General features: G+C 57.8%; 3 protein-coding genes across 7 annotated transcripts; all 3 read left to right on the forward strand.

Annotated features, from left to right (window-relative positions):
• Positions 1 to 2,459: 2,459 nt before the first annotated feature.
• MAFG (MAF bZIP transcription factor G) lies at positions 2,460 to 7,355 on the forward strand. The gene is made up of 3 exons (XM_068976707.1): positions 2,460 to 2,527; positions 2,693 to 2,756; positions 2,854 to 7,355. The coding sequence occupies exons 2-3, from the start codon at positions 2,721 to 2,723 to the stop codon at positions 3,304 to 3,306; spliced, it is 489 nt and encodes a 162-aa protein (XP_068832808.1). The 5' UTR covers positions 2,460 to 2,527; positions 2,693 to 2,720; the 3' UTR covers positions 3,307 to 7,355.
• Positions 7,356 to 7,808: 453 nt separating this feature from the next.
• SIRT7 (sirtuin 7) lies at positions 7,809 to 13,993 on the forward strand. Its single transcript, XM_068977845.1, has 10 exons — positions 7,809 to 7,901; positions 7,972 to 8,109; positions 8,201 to 8,305; positions 10,054 to 10,124; positions 10,222 to 10,294; positions 11,354 to 11,452; positions 11,524 to 11,760; positions 11,893 to 11,973; positions 12,157 to 12,263; positions 13,374 to 13,993. Exons 1-10 carry the CDS (start codon positions 7,809 to 7,811, stop codon positions 13,570 to 13,572), a joined length of 1,203 nt encoding a protein of 400 aa, XP_068833946.1. The 3' UTR covers positions 13,573 to 13,993.
• Positions 13,994 to 14,360: 367 nt separating this feature from the next.
• PCYT2 (phosphate cytidylyltransferase 2, ethanolamine) lies at positions 14,361 to 21,475 on the forward strand. Of its 5 annotated transcripts, XM_068976233.1 has the most exons (15): positions 14,361 to 14,487; positions 16,268 to 16,356; positions 16,909 to 17,070; positions 17,328 to 17,394; positions 18,059 to 18,143; positions 18,282 to 18,326; positions 18,522 to 18,575; positions 19,014 to 19,152; positions 19,397 to 19,479; positions 19,729 to 19,806; positions 19,997 to 20,062; positions 20,224 to 20,289; positions 20,572 to 20,660; positions 20,746 to 20,863; positions 21,038 to 21,475. In XM_068976233.1, exons 1-14 carry the CDS (start codon positions 14,399 to 14,401, stop codon positions 20,855 to 20,857), a joined length of 1,224 nt encoding a protein of 407 aa, XP_068832334.1. In that variant the 5' UTR covers positions 14,361 to 14,398; the 3' UTR covers positions 20,858 to 20,863; positions 21,038 to 21,475. The 5 variants fall into 5 exon arrangements, with proteins under 5 accessions (XP_068832334.1, XP_068832333.1, XP_068832335.1 ...); XM_068976232.1 differs by having other exon boundaries at positions 20,746 to 21,475; XM_068976234.1 differs by lacking the exon at positions 18,522 to 18,575 and having other exon boundaries at positions 20,746 to 21,475.
• The last annotated feature ends 2,074 nt before the right edge of the window (positions 21,476 to 23,549 follow it).

Below are 23,549 nucleotides of genomic sequence, written 5' to 3' on the forward strand. Positions count from 1 at the left end.
TTACCAGGAAATTGGCAAAGGAGAGGAAGCATAAGGACTTAGACTTGAGGGGAGTGAGGTGTCTTGGTGAACAGGCTTTGGCTTTCTTCACAGCCTGGCCTTGGGGTCTGAGTGGTGGTAACTTTGAGGGTGGACTGGTGTGGATGGCAGGAGTTGACGCATCCCGGTCACCCCAGAGTGGTTCCACTTGAGGTTGGGACTCAGTACTGTGCAGGTTAGCAAAGAATGTGGCCCTTCTGGGTATCAGGCCAGTGGTAGGGACTCCTGGGGAGTGACAGCCTGAGGGTAGTGTGGCCTGAACTACTTTTCCTGGGTGTATGAGTGGTTCCTGGTCTTCAGGGTTAGGGGAGCACTCCGTCTAGACCAGAGCTGACTGCTCTTGCCCAGAGGTTCATGGCTAGCCAAGGCTGACCTTGTGGTTTATCCTTCCTCTCCAGCCCTGGGCTTATAGATGCCAGGTGTTTTAACACTTAAGCTGATCTTTTGGCTGAAATTCTATGCCCCAGGAACATGTAGATTCTTCTCAGCTACTTATGCTCTGGTGGAAATTAAGTTTTAGACTTTTTACAAAGGGCTTCTGGAGAAGGTTGGTCTAAAGGGCAGGGTGGGAGTGCAGTGGGCTAGGTGAGGGTGCCAGAGTGACCAACGCCACACCTGCCAGGGCAGTTTAGCCACTGGTGTTTGTGATCAGGAGAAGGAGCAGGGGCGACTGGCCTCCTGTCTGCTGTCCACACCTGGGAAAGAGGATGGAGCTCTCTCCCCTTTCTGGCTGGCTCTCCTTGAATGAGTGGCCCTGGGTACCTTGGTGGGTTCCTGGCCTTGGGACCACCCATGTCTTCTCCACAAGGTGTGCTCAGCCTTAGCGGAAGCAGAGATGAGAGGCAGGGTAAAGGTTCTCCTTGATCCAGCCTCTGAAATGCCCTCCCTCTGGTTTCTTGTGGTGGGCTGGGACTGATGGCTCAGTCCCAGCCCATGCCCAAAAGCTGTCTCCATCCCAGTAGTGAGAGTCCTCAGGTAGCTGAGACCAGGCCAGGAGGTCAGAAGCCCCTGCTTTGCTGAGACCTGCCCCTCCCCCTCACGAGTAGCACACAGGCACACCTTTGATTAGGAGGCGATTGGCTACACTTGTGCTGAGTTCAGGGCTTCTGTGGAGGGTGAAATCTGCCGAGGAGGCACTTTTCAGCTCCCAGCCGCCACGCTCGGCACTTTTCTGTGTGATCTCTTCAGGAAGTCACCGTGTGCTCAGCATTTGGGGGTTGGGGGGTGGATGGAGGATGGCGCGTGGGAAAAGCTGGTGCCAGGGCTTTTCCTTCGCGCTGACAGACCCTGGACCCAGACTTAGGGCTCGGGGAGCCCTTCTGGCTCCACCTGGAGGACCTGGCTCCTGCGGTAGGCATGGGGCCCTGAAGACCTTGTGACCTCCAGTTCCTCTGCCCCACCCTCTGCTCTGGAAGAGCGGTGGCTCCATAGCCTCTCCAGGAGGGCATCACAATCCTGGTTAGGCCTCCATTTACCTCCCTGCATCTAACCTGGAAGGTCACAGAGGGAGCAAGGGGCCAGAGGTGGTCCAGCTGAGCCAGGAATCCAGGACTCAGTGGGGAGAAATGTCCTTGGCAGGGCTGCAGAAAGTGAGGGCAGGATGCAGAAAAGATGACCAATGGGTGGGTGAGGGGGCCCTCTGAGTTTTGTTCCCTGCCAGAGAACAGTCACTGGCCAGAAAGGGCTGAGCAGGCCCCTGGGGGGTCAGTTGTGGGCACTCTTGTGAAATACCCTGGATGGGGTGGGGCAGGGGTACAAAAAGCTGCAACCAAAGCCACAGGATGGTTACTCCATCAGCAGCAGAGGTGGACAAAGAGGGCGGAGGGGCACAGGGCTGGGCTCCCCTGGCAGGAGTTTCTGCCACCAGGAGGGTGGGGAGCTCCCACCTATGCTAAAGACAAAATCAGAGCAATCAGAGCGGCTTGGATAACTCTGCTTGCTACTCTTCAAAGTGAGCAGCCTAGGAGAATTGGCAGTCTCCTGCATCCTCCCCTCTGCTCCAGTCCCCAGTGGGGACAGCCCACTGAGCCTTCACGGTAGCGGGGCTTTGTCCTAGGGAGGTAGAACCCTGGCTCCGACCCTCACCTGCTGTTGGCCAGGCTGGTCTTCACCGCCCCAGCAGCTTGCTGCTGCCAGTCCCCTGGGGCTGTGTTGGCTGGCGGCCTCCGGGAGTGCCAGGCCGGTGAGAGAGCAGAGAGCGGGAGCGATGTGCTGAGTCAGCATGACTCGCCAGGAACAGCCGTGCTCTAGGGCGCACTGGGGTTATTTTTAAAGCTCCCGGCTTCCTTCTAGGCTGGCCCCTCCCGCATCCTTCTAATCTCTATCACCACCACCACCCCCCCGCCCCGCCCCGCTCCCGGCCCCTTTTCTTGCCTCTGCCTCCCTAATAGCCCTTCAGTTCCCCTTCCCCCATCTGACCCTCCTAGCCTCCCACCTAGTTCCCTAGGGGCAGGGTGGACAGGGAGCAACCGAGCTCGGGAGAGGCCAGGTATCAAAGGGAAGGGGCAGGCAGGGGGTGAGGCTGGGGTGGGAGGTGGATGGGTGTCTTCCTCTGGGTAGACAGAGGGTGTCAGGGGGGCTCAAGGGTCTGTGTGGATTGGGGAGGGAAAGGGAGTGGTCTCCAGGGTCCTGACCTTCACTCCCTGTCTCGCAGAGTGCCTGCTTGCTGTGCCCTCCGGGTTATGACGACCCCCAATAAAGGAAACAAGGCCTTGAAGGTGAGCAGATAGGGTGGGCAGCATCTCAGGGCTCGGGTGGCACAGGGCCGGATGGCCCCCACTTGGCCCATGACCTCGTGCGCTGTGCCCTCCTCAGGTGAAGCGGGAGCCGGGAGAGAATGGCACCAGCCTGACTGACGAGGAGCTGGTGACCATGTCAGTGCGGGAGCTGAACCAGCACCTGCGGGGCCTGTCGAAGGAAGAGATCATCCAGCTGAAGCAGCGCCGGCGCACGCTCAAGAACCGCGGCTACGCTGCCAGCTGCCGTGTGAAGAGGGTGACCCAGAAGGAGGAGCTGGAGAAGCAGAAGGCGGAGCTGCAGCAGGAGGTGGAGAAGCTGGCCTCCGAGAACGCCAGCATGAAGCTGGAGCTCGATGCCCTGCGCTCTAAGTACGAGGCCCTGCAGAACTTCGCCAGGACCGTGGCCCGAAGCCCTGTGGCGCCAGCTCGGGGTCCCCTTGCTGCTGGCTTGGGGCCCCTCGTCCCTGGCAAGGTGGCTGCCACCAGTGTCATCACAATAGTAAAGTCCAAGACGGACGCCCGGTCGTAGGGACACACTTGGCCAGGCGGGTCTGCAAGGGGCCAGTAGGCGCATGGCAAATTCGGCAGCCCTGTCCCCTTCTTCCTTCCTGCTCTTCCTCTTCTCTCCTTTTCCTCCTCTCCTACCTCCTCCCTTCCCTGCAAAGCACAACCTGCACCCCGGGGCGCTGGGCTGAGCCCCTTTGATCTCGTCTTTGTCATCGTGTGTTTTGTACGTTGGGATTGGTCAGTTTGGCGGTGACGTGGGGTCGCCCCCACCCCCTGTGTACCACGGGCAGATGGGCTTGGAGTCCAGAGTCAGCCTGTGGGAGTGGACAGAGTAAGATCAAGTGGGTTCTCCGGGGCATGGGTGTCCCCGAACACGGAAGGCTGTAGGGCAAGAGAGGCTGTTCTCACTACGAAGTGGCCCACAGGCTCTGATGACCACTGGGTTAGCAGGAGGCCAGGAGGTTCATTCTCAGCCCAGCCCGCAGGCCTAGACGGAATTGGCTGTTCCCGAGAGCCCTGGATGGGCGGGCCACCAGTCTGGTGCTAGGGGGATGGGGCGTTGTGTGGCTGTGGGCCAGGGGCCTTGGCACTCACGCCTGACGTGTTGCACTGAACAAGACCAAATCACTGGTTGTGAGCGTGAAGGGTGTGTCCAGTGTCCTTCAATGGGTCCCGTGTCACTGTTTACATGACCTGTTTGTGTGGTTACATAGCCCTTTATTTAAAAGAGAGAAGTTCCTTTTACGAAGTTATTAAATTATATGTTTAAAAGCTAGAGGAAAAAAAAAAGGCTGCAGAGTATTTATAAAACTGTCTTTTTAAAAAAAAGCAAGAACATTTGACCATATACATGGAAAAGGGAAGAAAGTATAATAGAAACTTTGCTAGTTTAAAAAAAAGAAAAAAAAAATCCTTTCTTGTAAACTTACAGACAAGTCTTTGTGGCTGTTGGAGTTTAGTTTTTATATACACAGAGTTATCAGACGTTATTTATAAAACTTAGTTTAAAAAAAAAAAGACAAAAAAAAAAGCCAAGCCGCGAGCGACCGGAAGGCGCGTCCTGACGTCCTCCCTGCTATCTCTTTTGCAATTGTACCGAAAGTGACTTACTCCCTTGCCCCTTCCTGCTTCCGTCTCTTGCCGGTGCCGTGGTGTCGTCCGTGCCTGGTGAGGTCTTGTGCAGCGTCACGTGCTGGTGCTTCTGGTGACCTTTGACCTGTGGGTGTCACTTCTTGTGTCTGTTCTCCCGTGTTTGTTTTTTTGGATTTGGTTGTGGTTTTGCTTCTGCTGACTTGTCAGGCCCAGGCTGTCGTGCCAGGCTGCGCCTGCTCCTGTGGAGCTTGGGGGTCTGTGCCGCCAGCCCTGCCTCTTCTGCTTTGGCACTCAACTTGAGCCCCAGAGCCGGGGTCAGGGGGGGTCAGTTGCAGGGTTCTGCCATACCCCGGGCTGACCCTCGGCTTCGCATGTGTGTCTCAGGCTTGGGCTGATCCAGCAGCAGTGTAGGTGAAACTGGGGGCCATCCTGAGCATCCCCCTCCCCCCGGCCCCCCGCACTACTTCCTTATCCTCGGCCTCTGGCCCTGGGTGGGGGCTCGCAGGGATCAAGGAGTCACTGTGGGTGCCCACCAGGCCAGGGCCAACCTGCCCCTAGCTGTCTACCTTCTGGCCTCCAGTCACCGTGTTTGGGCTCCAGCCACCGATCTGAGATTTGTTTCTGTGGGTTTCAGGTGGGCCTCAGCAGGGCAAGCCCAGGGACCCACTGCCCACTCATCCCAGAGCTGATTCCATGCTGCGGGACGGTGCTTCCCAGGCAGAGCCAGGTGGTTTCGGGGCCCACCTGGAGCAGCCCCTTCTTGCCTGAAGGCCTGGGGGTTCCCACCAGTGCCAGACAAGGGCTATGGTCTCCAGGGCCAGGTCCTGTCCCTCCTCTCCCCCCAAACATGCTGGCAGCTCTCGGCTTTGGGCCTTCTTTCACCACCCTTTGGGGTCTGTGTCTTCCAGGGATCCACTGCTCGGCTTGTGGAGGTGCTTCCCCAGGGCTGAGCCCACCTTCCCATCTTGGCCACTCAGTGAGGCAGCCAGTCTCAGACTTGGCTTGGGCCGCTACTTGTAGGCACGTGATGGGGGCTGCCTGTGGTGCCTGCCCCTCCCTCCCCCCAAGAGGCTACTCCCCTGGCTCTGGCCATGTGGGGCTTGGCTATTACTTGGGGTCGCTGGTTCGCTTCTCTGGGGGCCTTGAAACACTTGAAAAAGCACAGAAGTGGGCTGGTGAAAAGAAAAACAATGTGGCCTGGCAGGGTTTAACCTTGTGGACAGTAGACTCTTCATCCCAGAGTTTGACGCAGCATACCCAAACTCTGGGGAATTGGGGCTGTCAACTTCTGTTGTCCTGATGGGCTTGATCTTGACCCTAGACACTCAGAGACATTCCTGGCTATACCCAGGTTGGCCTGCAATGGAGATTTTGACCATTGACTCTGAATCACTTAGTGGCTTCCTTTGGCTCCCTGCAGTCTGGCTTTGTCTACCTAAGGTCCAGAAGAGAGTGGTTGATGTTGCTTGTAGCAGCAAGTTGGAATCACATCATAAGAATCTCTAAAGAGAGATCATGCCCTGTCCTGGGCAAGGGGAGGGACAGGCTCTCTGTCCAAGTGCAGTCCCCACTTTTGTTCAGAGGTGGGGCCTCCATCTCTGTGCACTCTTGCCATGCTGTAGACCTGGAGAGAGGAGGTTTGAGGGTGGGCATGTGCTGAACAAAATTACAGGTCCTTGGTTTGGTTTATAGACACGTCTGGAGTTAGTGAGGCTATGCTTCCTTTTGAGGTTTTTGGATTTGGAGCGACTCTTCCTTGGATCTGGGGAGCATCCTGCTCCCTTTAAGCCAGCCTCTTGGGGCTGCTCTGCCCCTCCCCCACTTCACTTTGGTTCTAGACAGTAGATCCTGTGTCCATATGTGGCTGTTTGGTGTCTTTTTGATTCTTGTTAATTCATTTTTCCTACTGTGAGTGTGTCGTGTTCTCTTTCTCCTCAACTTTTTGACACAGCGAATTGAGGACTTTGGCCCAGGCCAGTTCTCCCAAACTTGTCCGCTAAGTGAACCATAATGTGCACCTTCCTTTACACTTTGCCCTCGCCCATCTTCCCTTATCCCAGCATGGACACTCAGATTTCAGAGGCGAACCCTTTGGGAACAGGTCAGCTCCTGCCCAAAGTTATGGCTCCAGGGAGCCCTCCCCGTGGCTCTTGGCCACTGCTCCAGGTAGCACTCACTGCATTGGAGAAGCTGTGGCTGCTGGGTGGTATGCTGGTTTCTGCCAGGTGCCAGGTCTCCCTGGAGGCTTTTCTACTCTTGGTTCAGGCCTCCAGGTCTGGGCACAACCCTGACCATCAGCGGCAGCCTCAGTGGTCGGTGTCTGGGCCTGCAGCTCTGATCCGCTGCAGCCTGCTTTGGGACAGATGGTCAAGGCCCATGGTGTCAACTGCTGCTTCCTTCTCTGGAGTGGCTGGTTGGCCAAAGCTTCCGTCCACAGCTGGGAAGCCACAGCCTGCAGCCCTGTTTCCGCTCTAGGATCTTGTAAGTTACTTTTTTAGGCTGTGGTTTGGTGAAAGGAACCAACACATTAACGATTTTTTCCCCCAGAAGCCACCTAATAATTCTTTCTGGCAGGTTTTTGCCTTCCAGTTAGCTGTCTGGTTTTGAAGCTGATGGGAAGAGGCAAGGGTGTGCCCTGGAGACTGGTAACTTGTCTTGCTCTGGTCTGTGTCCTGAGCATGTGCTATACTTGTTGGACCAGTCACACACATTTCCACCCCACCCTGGAGCAGCAGCCTTGGTACGTGGGTGTTAGGAGAGCTGTCCCTAGTGACCTGTGAAGGGGGACCCCTCTAACAACCTTGTGTCCCAGCCCCACCCTCTCCACATCCCCTCAAACTGCTAGTCCCTGAAGCCTTTAACCAAACGGGATTGGGTACAGAAAACCTTCTCCTGGCATCTTAGGGCAGCAGGATAAGGGCTGTCCAGTGTGTCCAGCTCTGCTGCTCTCCTGGCGCTGAGAAGGTGGGCCGAGCAGAGTTGATAAGATCCTACCTGCCCTGCCTAAGGCTAAAGACAGGAAGTGGGGGGGGGTGGGGGGCGGGCAAGGGTACGCTGGGATCTGCCGGGGCGGGCGGGGGTTGTTGAAGATCCAGGTGGGGAAGGGCCTCACTGGGGCACCCTGGCTGACCTGGGCGGCCGCGGCCTCGTGCCCTCCCTGCCCTGTGCAGTATTTATTGCTAAATTATTGTCCAGGAGGGGCGGCACAGGGCCAGGCCCCGGGTATTTATTGCTGTACATAGTGTATGTTTGTGATATATAAGGTTTTCTTTATTTTGTATATGATCAATAAACACCTTTTAAAGAGACTGGCAGGTGTTTCCTTGGGGCAACGCGCGGGCGGGGCGGAAGGGCGGGTCGGGTCTTGCGCGCATGCGCTGGTGCGTGGCCTGCCGGGAGGCGGAAGCGGAAGCGTGAGTCTCCTCAGGAGCGATGGCTGCCGGGGGTCTTAGCCGGTCCGAGCGCAAGGCAGCGGAGCGGGTCCGGAGGTTGAGAGAGGAGCAACAGAGAGAGCGCCTCCGCCAGGTACGCCGCCGCCCGCCCCGCGCCGCGTCCCCTGCCCGCGCCGCCCTCACCGCCCGCCCCGCGCCTGCAGGTGTCGCGCATCCTGAGGAAGGCGGCGACTGAGCGCAGCGCCGAGGAGGGCCGGCTCCTGGCCGAGAGCGAGGACCTGGTGACCGAGCTGCAGGGCCGGAGCAGGCGGCGCGAGGGCCTGAAGCGGCGGCAGGAGGAGGCAAGTCTCGGGCGCAGGCGGGCTGGGCGGGCACGCGGGCGGGCGGGCCGGGGCCGGGGCCGGCTCACGACCGGCCTTGGTGTCTTGGCAGGTGTGCGACGACCCGGAGGAGCTGCAGAGGAAAGTCCGGGAGCTGGCCAGCGCCGTCCGCAATGCCAAATACCTGGTCGTCTACACGGGCGCGGGGATCAGCACGGTAGGGACCCGAGGCGGGGACGACTGTGCCCTGGATCCGCTCCCAGGTCCTGGGAAACACAGACTGCTGGAGCTTGGGCAGGCGGGGGGCGCCCCCTTCTGGGTGTCTGACTCCGGCGCTGAACACAGTATTCTGTTAAGCAATGGTACCGATTTGCAAAAGCTTACTGCAAAAGCACCTCCTGAGCGTCTTTACTTTTTTAGAGAAACTCGAAATGACTCCATTTGGACCTTCGTTAAGTGGATAGACGTTTTTAAATATTTGAAGTTTGCATTATACCCAGTTAGAAACAGGAAAGGAAGAGTGGTAAAAACAGGACTTGATGGTTTGGTGCTTGTCCGAAGGTTATGTGGGCAAAGCTAAGCCCCGAACTACCTTCTCATTCCCCATTCACTCTGAAAGTTGAAGTAAGGTAAGTAGAACACAAAGCAGTACGCATTAGAGTGCCCTAGATAAGGAAAGGAAATGCTACGGCTTTTGGTAAGTTTTATAGAGAAACTACCTGGGCAGCCGAATGTGACTAGCTTGGATAGTGTGGATAGCACGCGCTTTAATTGCTGGGTGCAAGTTGAGTGTGACCTGCATGTAGGCCCAGCAGAGGTGAATAAGCAAGGATTTCCGTCAAGAATCCATAGGTGGTGATAGTAAACCGTATAAGCAAATGACTAATGTGAAGCTGGCTGTGCTAGGCCCCTAGAATGGAAATCCAAATACACCCTCTGGTTTCAGCTGGGAAACCCATCTGATTGTTTTTCTGTGGGAGGTGGCATGGCATTGAGTCTGGGCCTTGAAGGGTGGATAAGATTTTACAGGCACTTGTGAAGTAAGACTGTCCATGCAGGGATGACTGAAGAGGCCCAATAGCGAGAATGCGTAAGGTATGTTAACCGCTTTAACTTACCAACGCCTGGAACCCTGGCACATGTGAACTATCATGTGATTAGGTGAAAGCAGTGACATCACTTTTTAAAGAATTGTAAGCAGCTACTAAAACCGTATGCTGTTCATTAATTTGCTCTGAGTGTTACTGTTTGAGGTTCCCATTTTCCACGTGCATAAGAATTACTGGTCAGGGTGGGCATTTTTCTGAGCTTAAGCACCTGAGAAGAGACAAGGCTCCCCACAAGGGAGGTCACTCACAGCCTGGGGAAGCACAGGATGCCTTGATCCTGGCACACTCTGTTTTCTTCCCTCGGGGTAGCTCTGTTTCAGTGGATTGGGAGCTTGGGAAATTCAGTAACGTTTATCTTGTCTGAAGAGGTTGGCCTTTGTAAAGGTAGGCCAAGAACCATTTATAGCATCAGGATGTGAGAAATTGGAGGGTGGAGTGTTCCACTTATGGGTTCACTATTTGCTAAACCTTGAGTACTGGCTAGACCCTGGGGACACATTGATGAGCCTGATCAGTCTTTCCCCTCAGTATGAGGACAGACCTGTCCACAGAGCCCAGGCTGGACTACATGGTAAAGAGGCTCCCAGCATGGACAGGGCTCCTTGGAGCTTAGAAGGATGAGCTGGAACAGGTGTGGGGGTGGGGTGGTACAGCGGGCAGGGGTCCTTGCGGAGCAGAGAAGCCACTAGGGGTGCATTCCATCTGGGTGGATGTTAGACTAGGAAATGCTCAGCCTATGGAACGAATTGACCAGTTTGCGGGCCAGCCTGGGAAGTACTGAAGAGAAATTCTTGGGAATTCTATCAGTGCCTCCAGTGATCTTTTCACTGGGCTTATCTCCTTTCTGAACCTGCAGGCAGCCTCTATCCCAGATTACCGGGGCCCTAATGGAGTATGGACACTGCTTCAGAAAGGAAGAAGTGTTAGGTGAGTAACCTAGCACAGCATTCCTACCTGGTTGAACAGGGGCACATGTACCTGTCCTTGCAACTCCCCTCACCTTTGCTTCCCTTCCACCTGGCAGTGCTGCTGACCTGAGTGAGGCTGAGCCAACCCTCACCCACATGAGCATCGCCCGCTTACATGAGCAGAAGCTGGTAAGAGCCCAGGGTGGCTAGTGTCCAGGCATCCTTTAGTATCCCCCTTAGATAACAAAGGCTGCAGATGCTCAAGTCCTTTGTATAAAAAGGACGTAGTGTTTGTGTGTAATTTGGACATCCTCTCCTATACTATAAATCATGTATGAGTTATTTATAAAACCTAATATAATATCGGTGCTATTTAAACTGGTATAAATACTATGCAGATTCTTGCCAGTATGTAGCCAATTCAAGTTTTGCTTCTTGGAACTTAATAGATTTCTTTCCTCTGAATATTCCTGCCACCCCCCCACCCAACCCCACCCCAGATATATTTGATCTTTGGTTGGTTGAATCTGCAGATGTAGAACCCTCGGATATAGAGGGCTGATTGTACTCACTGGGTCCGTGACTAGGACCCGGAGGGCCACCTTGGTGCCCAGGTGACAGTTGCATACTACCTCTATCAGCCAGTGGTACCCCTGATGAGCACCCACTAAGCAGTTTAGATTCTGGTTTGAGCTGCCATCTATTCCTCCTGTGTTTCCACTCCAAGAGTAGAGGGCAGCCTATTTGCTGAATCATCCTCACACAGAGAATCCACCTAGGCCCTGAGCTCGCGAGGGTAGCCCCTTCCTCTCGGGTTTCTCTTGCATTTTCCCACAGACCTCAGGAACCACCTAGATAACAGGGAAAACTAGTAAGAAGTCTCTGGAGATCCTCCGCTAAGCACCTGTTGCCAAGTGGGAGAGGGGTCAAACTTCTAGGGCTTCAAGGACCTAAAGCATCAGTCTGGGTCCCCAGCCCCTTTTCAGCCAAGAGGAGGTGCAAACATTTGCCCTCCTGGGGGCTCCTAGTGCTTCTGAGTCGTTGGGGGTGGGCCTGGAGCCCTCCTCATCAGAGCCTCCTGGGTCCTGCTGCGACCAGCCTGCTGCTCTGGATTTGCCTTTGGTGCTTTGTGCAAGGTTGTAGCTTCTGCTGGGCTGGGGGCTCTGGGACTGGCAGGGTTTGGTATGCTTTGACACCTGAGTGCCGCCCCCCACTTCCTCCTGCTGACCACCACTGTTGCCCCTCCAGGTGCAGCATGTGGTGTCTCAGAACTGTGACGGGCTCCACCTGCGAAGCGGGCTGCCCCGCTCAGCCATGTCGGAGCTCCACGGGAACATGTACATTGAAGTGAGCGATCCCTCAGGGACTCGGGCCTGGGCAGGCCAGCGGCTCCCACTCACGGGCCCTACTTTCCTCAGGTCTGCACGGCCTGCACTCCCAATAGGGAATATGTGCGGGTGTTTGATGTGACGGAGCGCACTGCCCTGCACCGGCACCAGACCGGCCGCACTTGCCACAAGTGTGGAGGCCAACTCAGGGACACCATCGTGCACTTTGGGGAGAGGGGGACACTGGGGCAGCCTCTGAATTGGGAGGCAGCCACCCAGGCTGCCAGCAAAGCAGACACCATCCTGTGTTTAGGCTCCAGCTTAAAGGTATGCAGATAGCACCATGGATGGGAATGGGGTGAACCTGCCTGCATCTGGTCAGCTCAACCTTAGACCCCATCTTCCTGTAGCCTCCTTATCTGGGTTGTGTGTCGTCTGTCCGTCTGTCCATTCCCGCAGGTTCTAAAGAAGTATCCACACCTCTGGTGTATGACCAAGCCCCCCAGCCGGCGGCCCAAGCTCTACATTGTGAACTTGCAGGTAACTCAGGTGCTCAGAGCCGCCTCCTCAGACCTGGGCCTTAGAACAGGAGAGCCAGCCATCCCTAGGACATCTGTGTCCCACAGTCATCCACTGTGGAGGTCTGGCTGAGCAGGGCCCAAGGCCAGCAGGCTGTAGGGAAGGAGTGAGGTGCTGTCCTCACTCACCTTCTCCTGTCCCCAGTGGACCCCGAAGGATGACTGGGCTGCCCTGAAGCTGCACGGCAAGTGTGATGACGTCATGCAGCTCCTCATGGATGAACTGGGCCTGGAGATCCCCCGTTACAGCAGGTGAGGGGTACAGGCACGTCCCCCACTTCCCTGCCCCGTGTGGATGGGCCGTGTCTGTCGTCCTCTGTGAGCTGAGTGTAGAGAAAGCTCTGAGGTGTGGCAGCTGGCATCTAAGGCGTGACTGTGGCATGGTGGCCTCTGCAGGGCCCAGCCCCAGCATTGGCTGAGATGTCCCGGCTGGTGTGATTCCTGCGGGGAGAGGGAATCTGCCAGGGTATGCCTGGATGTCCCCCCTTCCCCTCAGGCAGCCTGGACGGGAAGGTGCCTTGAAGGGATGTGCTCTCAGCAACTCTGCTCTTCAGGATCTGGGTGCACTTGGCTTGGGGAACTGGAATACTTTGGGGAAGCTTAAACAAATTGTGGCTTGATACAGAATTTGTGATAATTTAGACATGGTGTGTGTATTGAGTAAAAAGTTTACACTTTCTTTCTCTGTGAATTTCCAGGGTCTTATAGGGGAAATCAATAACTTCTTTTAATCAAAGGGTTCAAGAATTAAGGATCCCTTCACCTTCTGGGCCTGGCAATTCTTGTATGTTATGTTTGTGGTGTTCTGTAATGTGGGCCTATTGTGTACTGTACTTTTTTTTTTCACATTAACTTAGCTCATTTTCTTTATCAGTGCTTATCTGTATCTTAAGTTTATAATATGTGGTTCTACATCTCAGACACATGATCTCGTCACGGTGTAGTGTTTAGGCCACGCCTCCCTAGTCAGCTTTCCTCCTGTCAAGTCCTGCCGTCTGGGAAGGGGAAGAGGGTCTGGTCTGCCTGTCCCTGGCCTTATGAGTGAAAGGTGGGGCCCAGGGTTGGCTAGTGACTCATCCTTCCTGGGGTTAGTACCTCCCCAACCCCTGTGTGCACAGCCCCCTCAATCACCAACGAGGAGTGAGTTCTGCAGAGGACAGGCTAGTCTGGGTCCTGGCCTTTGAGTTATTGGGGGAACTTACCTCTCTCACAGATGTTCTGGAGCTACCACTGAACACAGCCCAACCATAGTTAAGACACGGGAGGGATGCAGGGTGACCTCAGTCAGCTTTCCCGTCCTGGGGCGGGTTGTGATTGCGAGGGGCTCCGTGGCACACCTGACCCAGCTTTCCCTTTCCGTAGGTGGCAGGACCCCATCTTCTCCCTGGCGACTCCCCTGCGTGCTGGTGAAGAAGGCAGCCACAGTCGCAAGTCACTGTGCAGAAGCCGAGAGGAACCTGGGCCTGGGGACCGGGGTGCACCACTTAGCTCAGCCCCCATCCTGGGTGGCTGGTTTGGCAGAGGCTGCACCAAACGCACAAAAAGGAAGAAAGTAACGTAACCTGGTGCTTGACCAAGGACAATGATGGCACTTTGAAAATGGCCGGGACTCTTGTTCAGGGGCAGGTGGCACCATTAATGCCAGGACTGCCCCCTGAGAATTATCTGGGGGTGACATTTTCACCCTGACATGTTTAGCCATTTGTCCTCGTGGGAAGCCCCCTTGCACTGCTGTGGTTGCCCCCTGCATGGGCCTAATAATGGAGGAGGCCTTGCTCAAGCGGCCTCTTCCTAAAGAGGTGGCAGTCACACCCTCTGTGAGAACAGAACTCCGGTTATTTCACACCTGGCCAGCTAAGAGGAAGCACAAGGCCAGTCTCAGGGGCATCAACCCAATTTCTACTACTTCTTACTGAAAACGTTAAGTTTATAGAAGCCTTTTTCTGTATTGAGTATGCTGCAAAGGGGTGATTTTTGAGCCTTGGCTCTCAGCAGGCCTTTTTATTGTTATTAAACATCTCTGCACTGTCTTCCCCGTGTCAGCGACTACCTTCCTGAAGCGGTGGGTGGGAGCAGGCGCCTGCCGAGACTCCTGAAGGGGCGGGCGCGCCCCACGTGGTCCTGCCCCGCCCCTCTGCCAGGTGGGCTCTAAGGGATGCTGGACACAGGTCATTGGCCGGGAGCGGAGGGGCGGAACCCGGCTCGAGTGGGGTTGCCCATTGGCCGCATGTGTGGTGAGAGGGCGGGGCTTCGCGCCGGGGTGGGGCGACGTTCGCCATTGGCCGCGCGAGGCGGGTGAGGCCCGCGTGACGGCGCGTGCGTGCGCGGGCTGCGGCGGCTCGGAGTCGGGAGCCGGCTGCACAGTGTCTCGCCGCTGCCACCGGGCCATGATCCGGAACGGGCACGGGGAGGCGGGCAGCGCCAAGCGGCCGGGCCCGAGGGCTAGGCGCGCCGTGCGAGTGTGGTGCGACGGCTGGTGAGCGCGGCGGGGGACGCGGGGCGGGGGCGGGGGTGCAGCGGCGACCGCTGTGGCCACTTTCGCCGGAATCGGGCCGCCGGCGAGCTCGGGGCGGCGGGCGAAAGGAGTCACAGGCTGCGGAAGAAGCCTTGGGCTCGAGTTGCTGCGGGCAGCGCGGCTGAGGGTCAATGGAGGCTTTCTGCGGATCCCTATATGAGCGCCTTTCCTGGGTGCTCCTTTGCCCACGTTTGCCTTTAAGCGGGAGACCCAGCCAGGCGGTCCCACCTGCCTGATTTATGCACAACAGTGGCCAGAGTTGCGGGTCTAACCTTGGTGACTTTAATCATTTAAGTGCCTTAGGAACTATTCCTCCGAGGGAGCCGTGCACCCAAAATGTCTTCCCAGAGTTCTCCCTGTCCAGTCCCCAGCTTGCCCAGGACAAAACCTGGAAGATTCTCCTGGGTGTTTGGGCAAGTGTCAGTGCAACCCTAGTGAAGCCCTCAGGCTCCTGGATCCATCTGAGGAGAGTTACAGTGCCAAACTGTTCTCTCTGGCAAGCCAGACAGTTGGAGTGGTGGTGTTAAGATAGGTTTGAGGCTGCCAGGGGACAAGAGGAAAGTGAACATCTAGTGATAACTTGCCACCTTGAATACTTCTCAGACCTTTATTTGATGAAAGCAGAGAAAGCAAGCCCAGGGCTTCAGCAGCCAGCTTGCGGGGCTGCCATACTTCTGTGCCTTCACCTGAGTCACCTTGGGGAGGGGGTGTGGCTTCCTGTCTGTGGACTCTGACCTTGGCCCTGGCCAGGCCTGGCCCCACCCCCAGCAGGCCACAGTGACTGGGGTACGGCCTGGACCCAGGACCACCCTGAATTCTGTGCTATGCACCCCTCCTTCTGCCCAGCCTGTCTGATGGGCACAAGGGCCAGCCAGGCTCCTGAATTTAGACTCTTCTCTTCGCTTAGCCCAGGACCAGAGTACTGTGCCCCATAGGCTCGTCTGCTGGGGCCCGGTGTGCCGTGGTGGTGTTGAGTAGAATGGTTCTGTATACCTGGTGGCCTTGGTCACCTGGAGAAGCAGGGACAGTTGCACCTACTCAGAAGGCAATACAAGGCTGGGAGGAAGCAGAGCAAGCATGAGGGTCCACCCCTGAGCCCACAGAGAAGTGGGGGTCTCCCCACCCCCATGACAACTCAAGTGGAGCTGTGGTGCTGTGTGTGGCCCTCAGCTAAGCGTTCTCTCTTAACCAGACCTGAATTTGAGGATGAATGCTCTAAAATCCCAGGTGACAGGGAGGTGGTTGTTGGTTCCAGGGAGCAAAGCCTCACTGAGTTTCCAGAGGCCATGAGGAGCAGGCAGAACTTTTAAAGCCAGCAATCGCCCTTGATCATTGGTTAGACTTCATTATGTGTTGGCTCCAGGGACTGCATGGTTGTCTCAGGGTAGTACAGAGTCCACTGTACCCTTGAATTATCACGTTTATATTACACCCTAAAGGGACTGCCCATGGGAGCCAAGGGCAGAGCGCTGTTCCAGGTGTGGGGAGCAGGGACTGTTCTGTGTCCTCACCAGCCCTCAGGGTCCCCAGACCTGTCCCTGTGCACAGCCACACTTGCTCAGTCTGACCCTGGGCCCAGGGACTGGTGATAAGGAGAACTGAGCACTCCTCTCTCTGAAAGCCCAATTGGGACCCTGGGGGGCAGTTCCCATGGTGGCTTCTTGGCGGGCTTCCTGATGGCACTGCAGAGGAACAAGGCTGCACCCCCAACACAGGGATGACAGCCCTGTGCTCTCCACAGCTACGACATGGTACATTATGGCCACTCCAACCAGCTGCGCCAGGCCCGGGCCATGGGTGACCACCTCATCGTGGGTGTGCACACTGATGGTAAGCCAGGCTGCTGTGCCCACTGCCCCTCCACCCCACGCCGGTGCCTCTGCCTCCACAGGTCCTGGTGGAGGGTAGGGCGGGCCTAGGCCATCCTCCCCATTAGCACAGCTCTGCAAGCTCACCCTAACCCCAGCCCAGGCCAGGCCGCCCACAGCCTTCCCATCTTGTATCCTGTCATGAGCTTGCGTGTAGGGGGTGTCCAGTGGATCCATCTGGGTATGCCACCCACTTCCTACCCACTTTCTGATTCCCAAGGCCTTTGAGTACAGCGTACAGCCACCAAAGGCAACCCGGACTATACCTGGAACTCTAATGGACTGAGGCGGGGGGTGGCATGCAGTTCCCAGCAGGTACATCCCCAGCGCCTGCACCAGAGGACAGCAGGGCTGCTTGGAACTTCATGGGCTGAGGGCCCGGTCAGAGACAGCCTCCCTCCACAAGCCTTTGTGTGGCTGCAGACCCTGCTCAGTGCTGGGAGGGGCCAGCAAGCCTGTGGCCAGCCCTCCAGGACTCACCCACCTTGTCCTTTGCCCTCTTCTCCCTCCCTAGAGGAGATCGCCAAGCACAAGGGCCCCCCGGTGTTCACTCAGGAGGAGAGGTACAAGATGGTGCAGGCCATCAAGTGGGTGGACGAGGTGGTGCCGGCAGCCCCATACGTCACCACACTGGAGACTCTGGACAAGTACAACTGTGACTTCTGCGTCCACGGCAGTGAGTGGACGGGACTTGATCCCAGGGACTGGGGACTCAAGCAACTCAGGACCAGACCATCAGAGGGGTGTCTGGAGGTGCTGGCTGCCTCACACTTGGGGGAGCATGGAGCCCTTTGAGGGTCTGAGGAAGCTTTGGGTCTTTCTCCAGAAAGGAGTGTGCGCACACCAGGGCAGGCCTGGAGTGAAGGTATGGGCCTGGAGGTCTTCGTGGCTTTGGGTTAAATTCTGTGTTCTTGCGTGCATGTCACCCCTTAGATGACATCACGCTGACCGTAGATGGCCGGGACACCTACGAGGAAGTGAAGCAGGCCGGAAGGTACAGGTAAGCTCTAGCTGCCAGTTGGCCCATCTTTAGGGGAGTGGGTTTCCCGGGGCCCCTCGAGTGCCTTCTGCTCGTGAGGGCAGTGTCCGGGCTGCAGCCTGTGCTTCCTGTGACTTGTGAGGGTGTGGTGCGATGACTGGGGGGCGCCATGCACCTGGGTCACCCAGTACGGGAGCCACTTGGCCCCAGGTGGCTGCAGAGCAGTGGAGACGTGGGGTTCGACTGGGGAGCTGGCTTTTATGAGTAACTCTTGAAAAGGCCACATGGCCGGCAGCTCGAATTGGGCAGTGAGGCCTGAGATTCCCTTGGCAGAGTGTGTGGTGAGGTAGGACCTGGGCATCAGCAGGCCGAACAGGATCAGAGCCACCCCCTCAGATGGTCTGCGAACTTGAGGCTTGATAATTCTGTTCTGTCCAGTCATGTCGTTTGGTTGATAAAATGACCGTGGTCCCTCCACTCTCTGGGTCTTGGTTTTCTATCCTGGCCAAGAATAGCGAGGAAGTGCATGGTCTATGCACAGCAAGGCCGCCAGGGATGGACCATGGTAGATTCAGCCACAAACAGAGTTGCCCTTACTCTTGGGTGGGGCAACTTAGGTGCCCTTAGAAGGCAGCCTTGTACGTGTGTCCCAGGATGAGAGCCCCAACCCCACCTCTGTCCCCAGAGAATGCAAGCGCACCCAGGGGGTGTCCACCACAGACCTCGTTGGCCGCATGCTGCTGGTGACCAAGGCGCATCACAGCAGCCAGGTGAGAGTGGGACTGGGAGGGAGGGATCGCCTACCCTACGCTTGCCCCTCAGACGGCACTGGAACAGCAAGCTTTGGGGTCCTGGGGTTGGCTGCATCTGGAGGGCCAGGCCTCTCACCCCTGTACTCTTCTGTGCAGGAGATGTCCTCTGAGTACCGGGAGTATGCAGACAGCTTTGGCAAGGTAAGTGTCTCCTGTACTGTCTGGACCACTGCCTGACCCCCAGGTCACCCCCTGGGGAAAAGGGGGTCTCGCTCTCTGCCCTGCTCCCTGCTTTCTGGGTACTGACCGCCAGTCTTGCTGGCTGGCCGGTCCCAGTGGCCACCGTGTGAATGAGGGTTCTCTAACCAGGTGGCCTGGTCCTCTCTCCTTCTGTAGCCCCCTCACCCGACACCCGCCGGGGAGACACTTTGCTCAGAAGGCTCCTCCCAGGTGACCAGACGGTGGCCTCAGGGTGCCAGGTCCCCACGAGGGCTGTGTCCACTGGCCTCTTCCTGGCGGGCCAGTTGCCGAGCCAAGGTGCTATTGGCTGCAGTGCCTGCTGTGGCCACAGGGCAGGACCCCAGTCCTGCCAGCCACAGGTGCACCGCCCACCAGGGTCTCAGTGTGGACCAGGCAATGCCAGCTGGCCCTCAGCATCCCTGCCTGAAATGCCTGCCTGGGAGCAACAGCAGAGCGAACAAGCGAGTGGCCGGCAGTGGCTAGGGGTTTGGAGTCCTGGCTGTCGCCCCTGTACCTGCTCCCTCCACCCCTCACCTGTGCTTCCCAGAGCAGATGGACAGGCGGGTGTGGGCAGGCCCAAGGGTGGTCACAGGCAAAGGACATGCTTGCAAGGCTTCTGTCACTGACCAGTCTGTTCTCGGCTTGCAGTGCCCTGGGGGGCGGAACCCCTGGACGGGGGTGTCCCAGTTTCTTCAGACATCCCAGAAGATCATCCAGTTTGCTTCGGGAAAGGAGCCCCAGCCTGGGGAGACGGTCATCTATGTGGCTGGTGCCTTTGACCTGTTCCGTATCCTTTGGGATTGGGTGGGGTTTGTCCCTGCCCCCAGGTCTTCTGTCTGCTCCTCCCAGTGGGCCCCAGGGCTCCAAGGGGTCTCCCTGACTCTCGAGGACCCTGAGCTGGGGTGGGGTGCAGGGACACAGCCATTGGCAGGGAGAAGCGTGAGCAGGCGGGTGGGAGGGGACCTCACTGAGCCGCTGCTCCTGTGGATGGCTGCTCTGTATTGATTCCTCGCTCCTTAACCTGGGCGCAGACATTGGGCATGTGGATTTCCTGGAGAAGGTGTATGGCCTGGCCGAGAGGCCCTATGTCATCGCTGGCTTGCATTTTGACCAGGTCTCACCCCAGGGCATCTGATAGTGTGGGGACTCTGGAAGGGCTCCCAGGGATGGGGTTGGGCACAAGTGAGGAAGAGGTGGTGAGCTTGGGCCTCTGCCCAGGGAGAAACCCAGGGAGAGCCTCCCATCAGGGCCTCCCCATACTGGCAGACGTCCCCGAGGGATTATTGGGAGGGAGCACAGCCTCACACACCCAAACACACCGGCCCCGAGGTTGCCAGCTGACTCAACCTTGCTCTGGCTCTAGGAGGTCAACCACTACAAGGGGAAGAACTACCCCATCATGAACCTGCATGAGCGGACCCTGAGTGTGCTGGCCTGCCGGGTGAGAGCTGGTGGGCGGACCAGCAGCCTGTCCTTCCCAGGCTGGAGCTGCTCCTCCCCATCACCCCACCCCCAACTCGCCCCGGAACCCTCCCAGGGGTATGAGTCTGGGCTCCACCATGCCCCCTCTCAGCCCCTACTCTGCTGCCTGGCAAGTCCTAGTTGACCAGCTGTGCTTCTTGTCCACCCAGTACGTATCTGAAGTGGTGATTGGGGCCCCGTACTCGGTCACAGCAGAGCTCCTGGACCACTTCAAGGTGAGGGTGGGGGTCCTGGTGGGCGGTTTCCAGGGAGGACCTGGGCCGAGTGGGGCCAGGCCAGTGCTCTGAGCCGTGCCCCCCTGGGGAGGGCCCTCGGAGAGCAGGGGACCATGTAGGGTGATGCTGGGAGGGCTCCCTGACCCCTGCCTCCTCCCCAGGTGGACCTGGTGTGTCACGGGAAGACAGAAGTCGTGCCTGACAAGGATGGCTCTGACCCATACGAGGTGGGTCCTAGAGGGCCCTCAGTGGACACGAGGTGGCCACTGTCTGGTGCTTCCCAGCCACTTGATGCCCCTGTGCCTCACCATGCTTGTCTGGGAAATGGGCGAGGTGACAGCTGCCTTGCTGGTGGCCTCATGGTTTAAGGAGGCGGGAACTGAGCGCGAGTGATCACGCCTACCATGGTGGGGGTGGCAGGGAAAGGCCGTTGGAGCCAGGGCGGCAGTGCAGGCTCCCCAAGGTTCAGGGGAGGGCTCTCACCTCCTTCCCCTCTTTCTGGCCTCCAGGAGCCCAAAAGGAGGGGCATTTTCTGCCAGGTTGACAGTGGGAACGACCTCACCACAGACCTCATCGTCCAGCGCATCATCAAGAACAGGTGAGTCCTGGCTGGGTTGCTGGGGGCACAGGGTGGCACTGAGGCCCTGGCTCTGGGTGCACACCTCATCCCATCTGGCCCCCAGGCTGGAATACGAGGCCCGGAACCAGAAGAAGGAAGCCAAGGAGCTGGCCTTTCAGGAGGCCATGAGGCGGCAGGAAGCACAGCCCGAAAGGGAGAGTGACTGTGACTTCTGACGAGAGGTGGGAGGATGCCAGGGGCCCTCTGAGGGGCTGGCCCTCTCCCAACCCTGCCTTGAGAGCTTGGCTCAGTTTTTAACAAAGCTGCAGTGCCCTCTTCTCCAACCACCCAGCTGTGGAAGGGCTGGTGTGGAGGACATGGCCTGTCACCCTGCTTGCAAGGTACCTGTCTTGCAGCAGGCCATCCTGCCCTTCCTGCCGAGTTGCACAGAGAGGTCTTCCAGCACAGTGGAGCAGCCCAGCCGGCAAGATGGGCAGGGGACACCTTCAACCAGAGGGGTGCCACCCTGTGTGCCATGGAAAACCCAGCTTCCATCCTCCTGGCCCTGCTGCTGCTCACCCTCTGCCCCCCAGGAAGCTCCTGTACGCCCTCCACTGCCCAGCTTGAGGTGGCCTTCCCACTTGCCTTGCCTCAGTTCCAACAAGCTTCAGGGAGCAGTGACCCAGGGGGCTGCCCCCTTTCCTCCTCGGGGCGCAGACCAGGCCACCTCCCACATGGGCGGCCTCTGCCCCGGGGCCCGGTGCCCAGACGCTGCACCTGGTTTCCTGGACCAGCCTCCCCAGAGACTGTTCTTGGTTTTGTACCTGACTGGCGGGGTGTGCAACCAAATAAACCTGCTGGGAGGGGCTCTGCATCAGGCTGTCCATCCTGCAGGGCAGGACCAGAAAACCTTGGCCCTGCCCCCCGGCACCCGACAAGGAGGTGGGTGGCCGCAGCAAGAAACGCCCTAGATCCAGGCTCCGCGGCCGCTTCCCACAATGGCCGGAAACAAAAGAGGGAGAGAGGCAAGGGCCCACAGAGTGTCTTTGGCCTCAGGGTCTGTCATGAGGAAAATGAGAGTCTGACACCCTGCAGTCCCCATAGAGCTCTCTGATCCAAGAAGGAATTGGGGGCTGCTCCCTGGCCAAGTCCACAGAATCTCAGGGTCTTCTGCACCCAAGTCAGGGCCCACTTGGAGGGGTCTAGCGGCTGAAGGGTACTGACCCCAGTCACCTCTTTTTGGAAAAGGAGGGGCACAGTGGCTGTGGTTTATGGCTCCGGTGTTCAAGAGTGAGGACTGGGATGTTCTTTCAGTCCTCTTCCAGTTTTCTCCAGAATGGCCTGTGCCCTGCAGCTGCTGGGGCAGATGGGGCCAGAGCACCCTGTGGCCTGGCCCCATGGGAGTCCTAGGCCAGCCTTCACTCCTGGAAGATGGGCCTGTCTTTTCTGTTGGCTCTTAAGGTCGAGTCTAGAACCTGTGCGGGCAGCTTCAGTAAGGGGGCTGGGGGGACTGTCAGTGCACATAGCCTCTCGGGGCAGCCCCTGCCCCACTTCCTTTCCTCCCTTTCCCAGTGAGGGCAGCACACTAAGCTGAGAGGCACAGGGCCCTCCCCACACCCCTGCCCCAACTTGAGGAACCCAGTGGTATTAGCCTTCTCACTCCAGTCCTCCGGTGGAAGCGATCAGCCAGTTCCTGTAGATTGGCGGGGGCTGACGGGGGATACAGGCACAGCCAGTGGATTCCTCTTGAGACCAGAGTCAGCCCTAGGCCTGTTCAGAACCCCCTGCTGGGTGGCACTCCAAGGTGAGGACTGGGGGACAACCTGCAGCAGCAACAAGGCAGCCCCCCCCCAGCTGGACCGTGGTTAGAGAAGACTTGGAGCCTGGGTGTCCAGGAGGTGGGTGCCTCTGGAGACTTGCCCACCCAGATACAACAGGATTGTGGGTCTCACCCACAGCCTCAGCAGAGGGCTGGCTGGTGGGTCCAGCTCCCTTGGGTCCCCTGAGGCCCAGCTGATGGCAAGGCCATGGGGTGGGGGACGTCACTGAGACAAGCTCCAGATCTCTGGGGCCAGAGCTCAGGCTAAGGGACTCAAGTCAGCCTCATTGGGGACCAGGGTGTAAATCAACCTACTGAGATCCCAACAACTGAATTAGGGAATTAGCCTGAGTGGGGCAGGGGTGCTGGGCTGGCACAAGGCAGTTGTATTCAGGAGCCATGGTCCTGCCTAGCCCCTCCCTTCTCCAGGTATGGCAGCACCCATGGCTTTGGATACCGCTTTCCTGCGGGTCTAGATTGCGGTGAACAAAGAGCTCCCAAGCCTGGGAGGAGCCAGCTGCCTGACTCGACTCAGCTGGGGTGTGCCCAGCTCTCAGCTCTGTCATACCCCCCCCCCCCCCGGCCCCCCGCTACAGCCCCTCCCAGCCCCGGAGCCACACACCTAGCTGCCTTCCCCCTCTTGCTGGGCCCAGCCTATCATTCATTCATTTGGCATAAGTATTGTCCCATGCTGTATACTTTGAGGTGTTTTGGGGGTGCTCCAAGAAAGTCACTCCAAGAGCTGCCCCTCTAGTAAGGGAGGCCTCAAGAAATGTAGCATTTGAGGCAGGAGGGCGTCCTGGTGTGGGGTGTTTAGGGGAGGCTTATTACAAGGTAGGACTTTTGAGCGGGTGTGGTAGACTTGATGGCTAGTAGGGGACCCAGGCAGCACCTCCTAGGAGGATCCAGGAGCTGCCTGAACAAAGCAGGGAGGAGGCAGGGCATGGAGCGGAGCCTTGCAGAGCCAGATGCGGGGCTCCAGATGTCTGGGTTTGATATGGCCCGAGGCCCACAGAAAGTTTCCAGCAGCATTTTACCAGCAGTGGTTCTTGGGAGCTCCTGTACAGGTGTCTCCGTGCAACCTGGTAACCTGGCTGCTGTCTGCAGGT

Source organism: Capricornis sumatraensis, chromosome 8 (genome assembly GCF_032405125.1).
Source record: "Capricornis sumatraensis isolate serow.1 chromosome 8, serow.2, whole genome shotgun sequence".
Taxonomy (NCBI): Eukaryota; Metazoa; Chordata; class Mammalia; order Artiodactyla; family Bovidae; genus Capricornis; species Capricornis sumatraensis.

Coding starts and splice junctions, on each gene's coding strand:
- MAFG (XM_068976707.1), top strand. CDS start 2,721: ATGACGACCCCCAATAAAGGAAACAAGGCCTTGAAG. Junction 2,757..2,853: donor AAGGAAACAAGGCCTTGAAG/GTGAGCAGATAG, acceptor TGCCCTCCTCAG/GTGAAGCGGGAGCCGGGAGA.
- SIRT7 (XM_068977845.1), top strand. CDS start 7,809: ATGGCTGCCGGGGGTCTTAGCCGGTCCGAGCGCAAGGCAGCGGAGCGG. Junction 7,902..7,971: donor AGAGAGAGCGCCTCCGCCAG/GTACGCCGCCGC, acceptor CCGCGCCTGCAG/GTGTCGCGCATCCTGAGGAA. Junction 10,125..10,221: donor CAGAAAGGAAGAAGTGTTAG/GTGAGTAACCTA, acceptor TCCACCTGGCAG/TGCTGCTGACCTGAGTGAGG.
- PCYT2 (XM_068976232.1), top strand. CDS start 14,399: ATGATCCGGAACGGGCACGGGGAGGCGGGCAGCGCCAAGCGGCCGGGC. Junction 16,357..16,908: donor CGTGGGTGTGCACACTGATG/GTAAGCCAGGCT, acceptor CTCCCTCCCTAG/AGGAGATCGCCAAGCACAAG. Junction 18,327..18,521: donor ATGCAGACAGCTTTGGCAAG/GTAAGTGTCTCC, acceptor CTCCTTCTGTAG/CCCCCTCACCCGACACCCGC.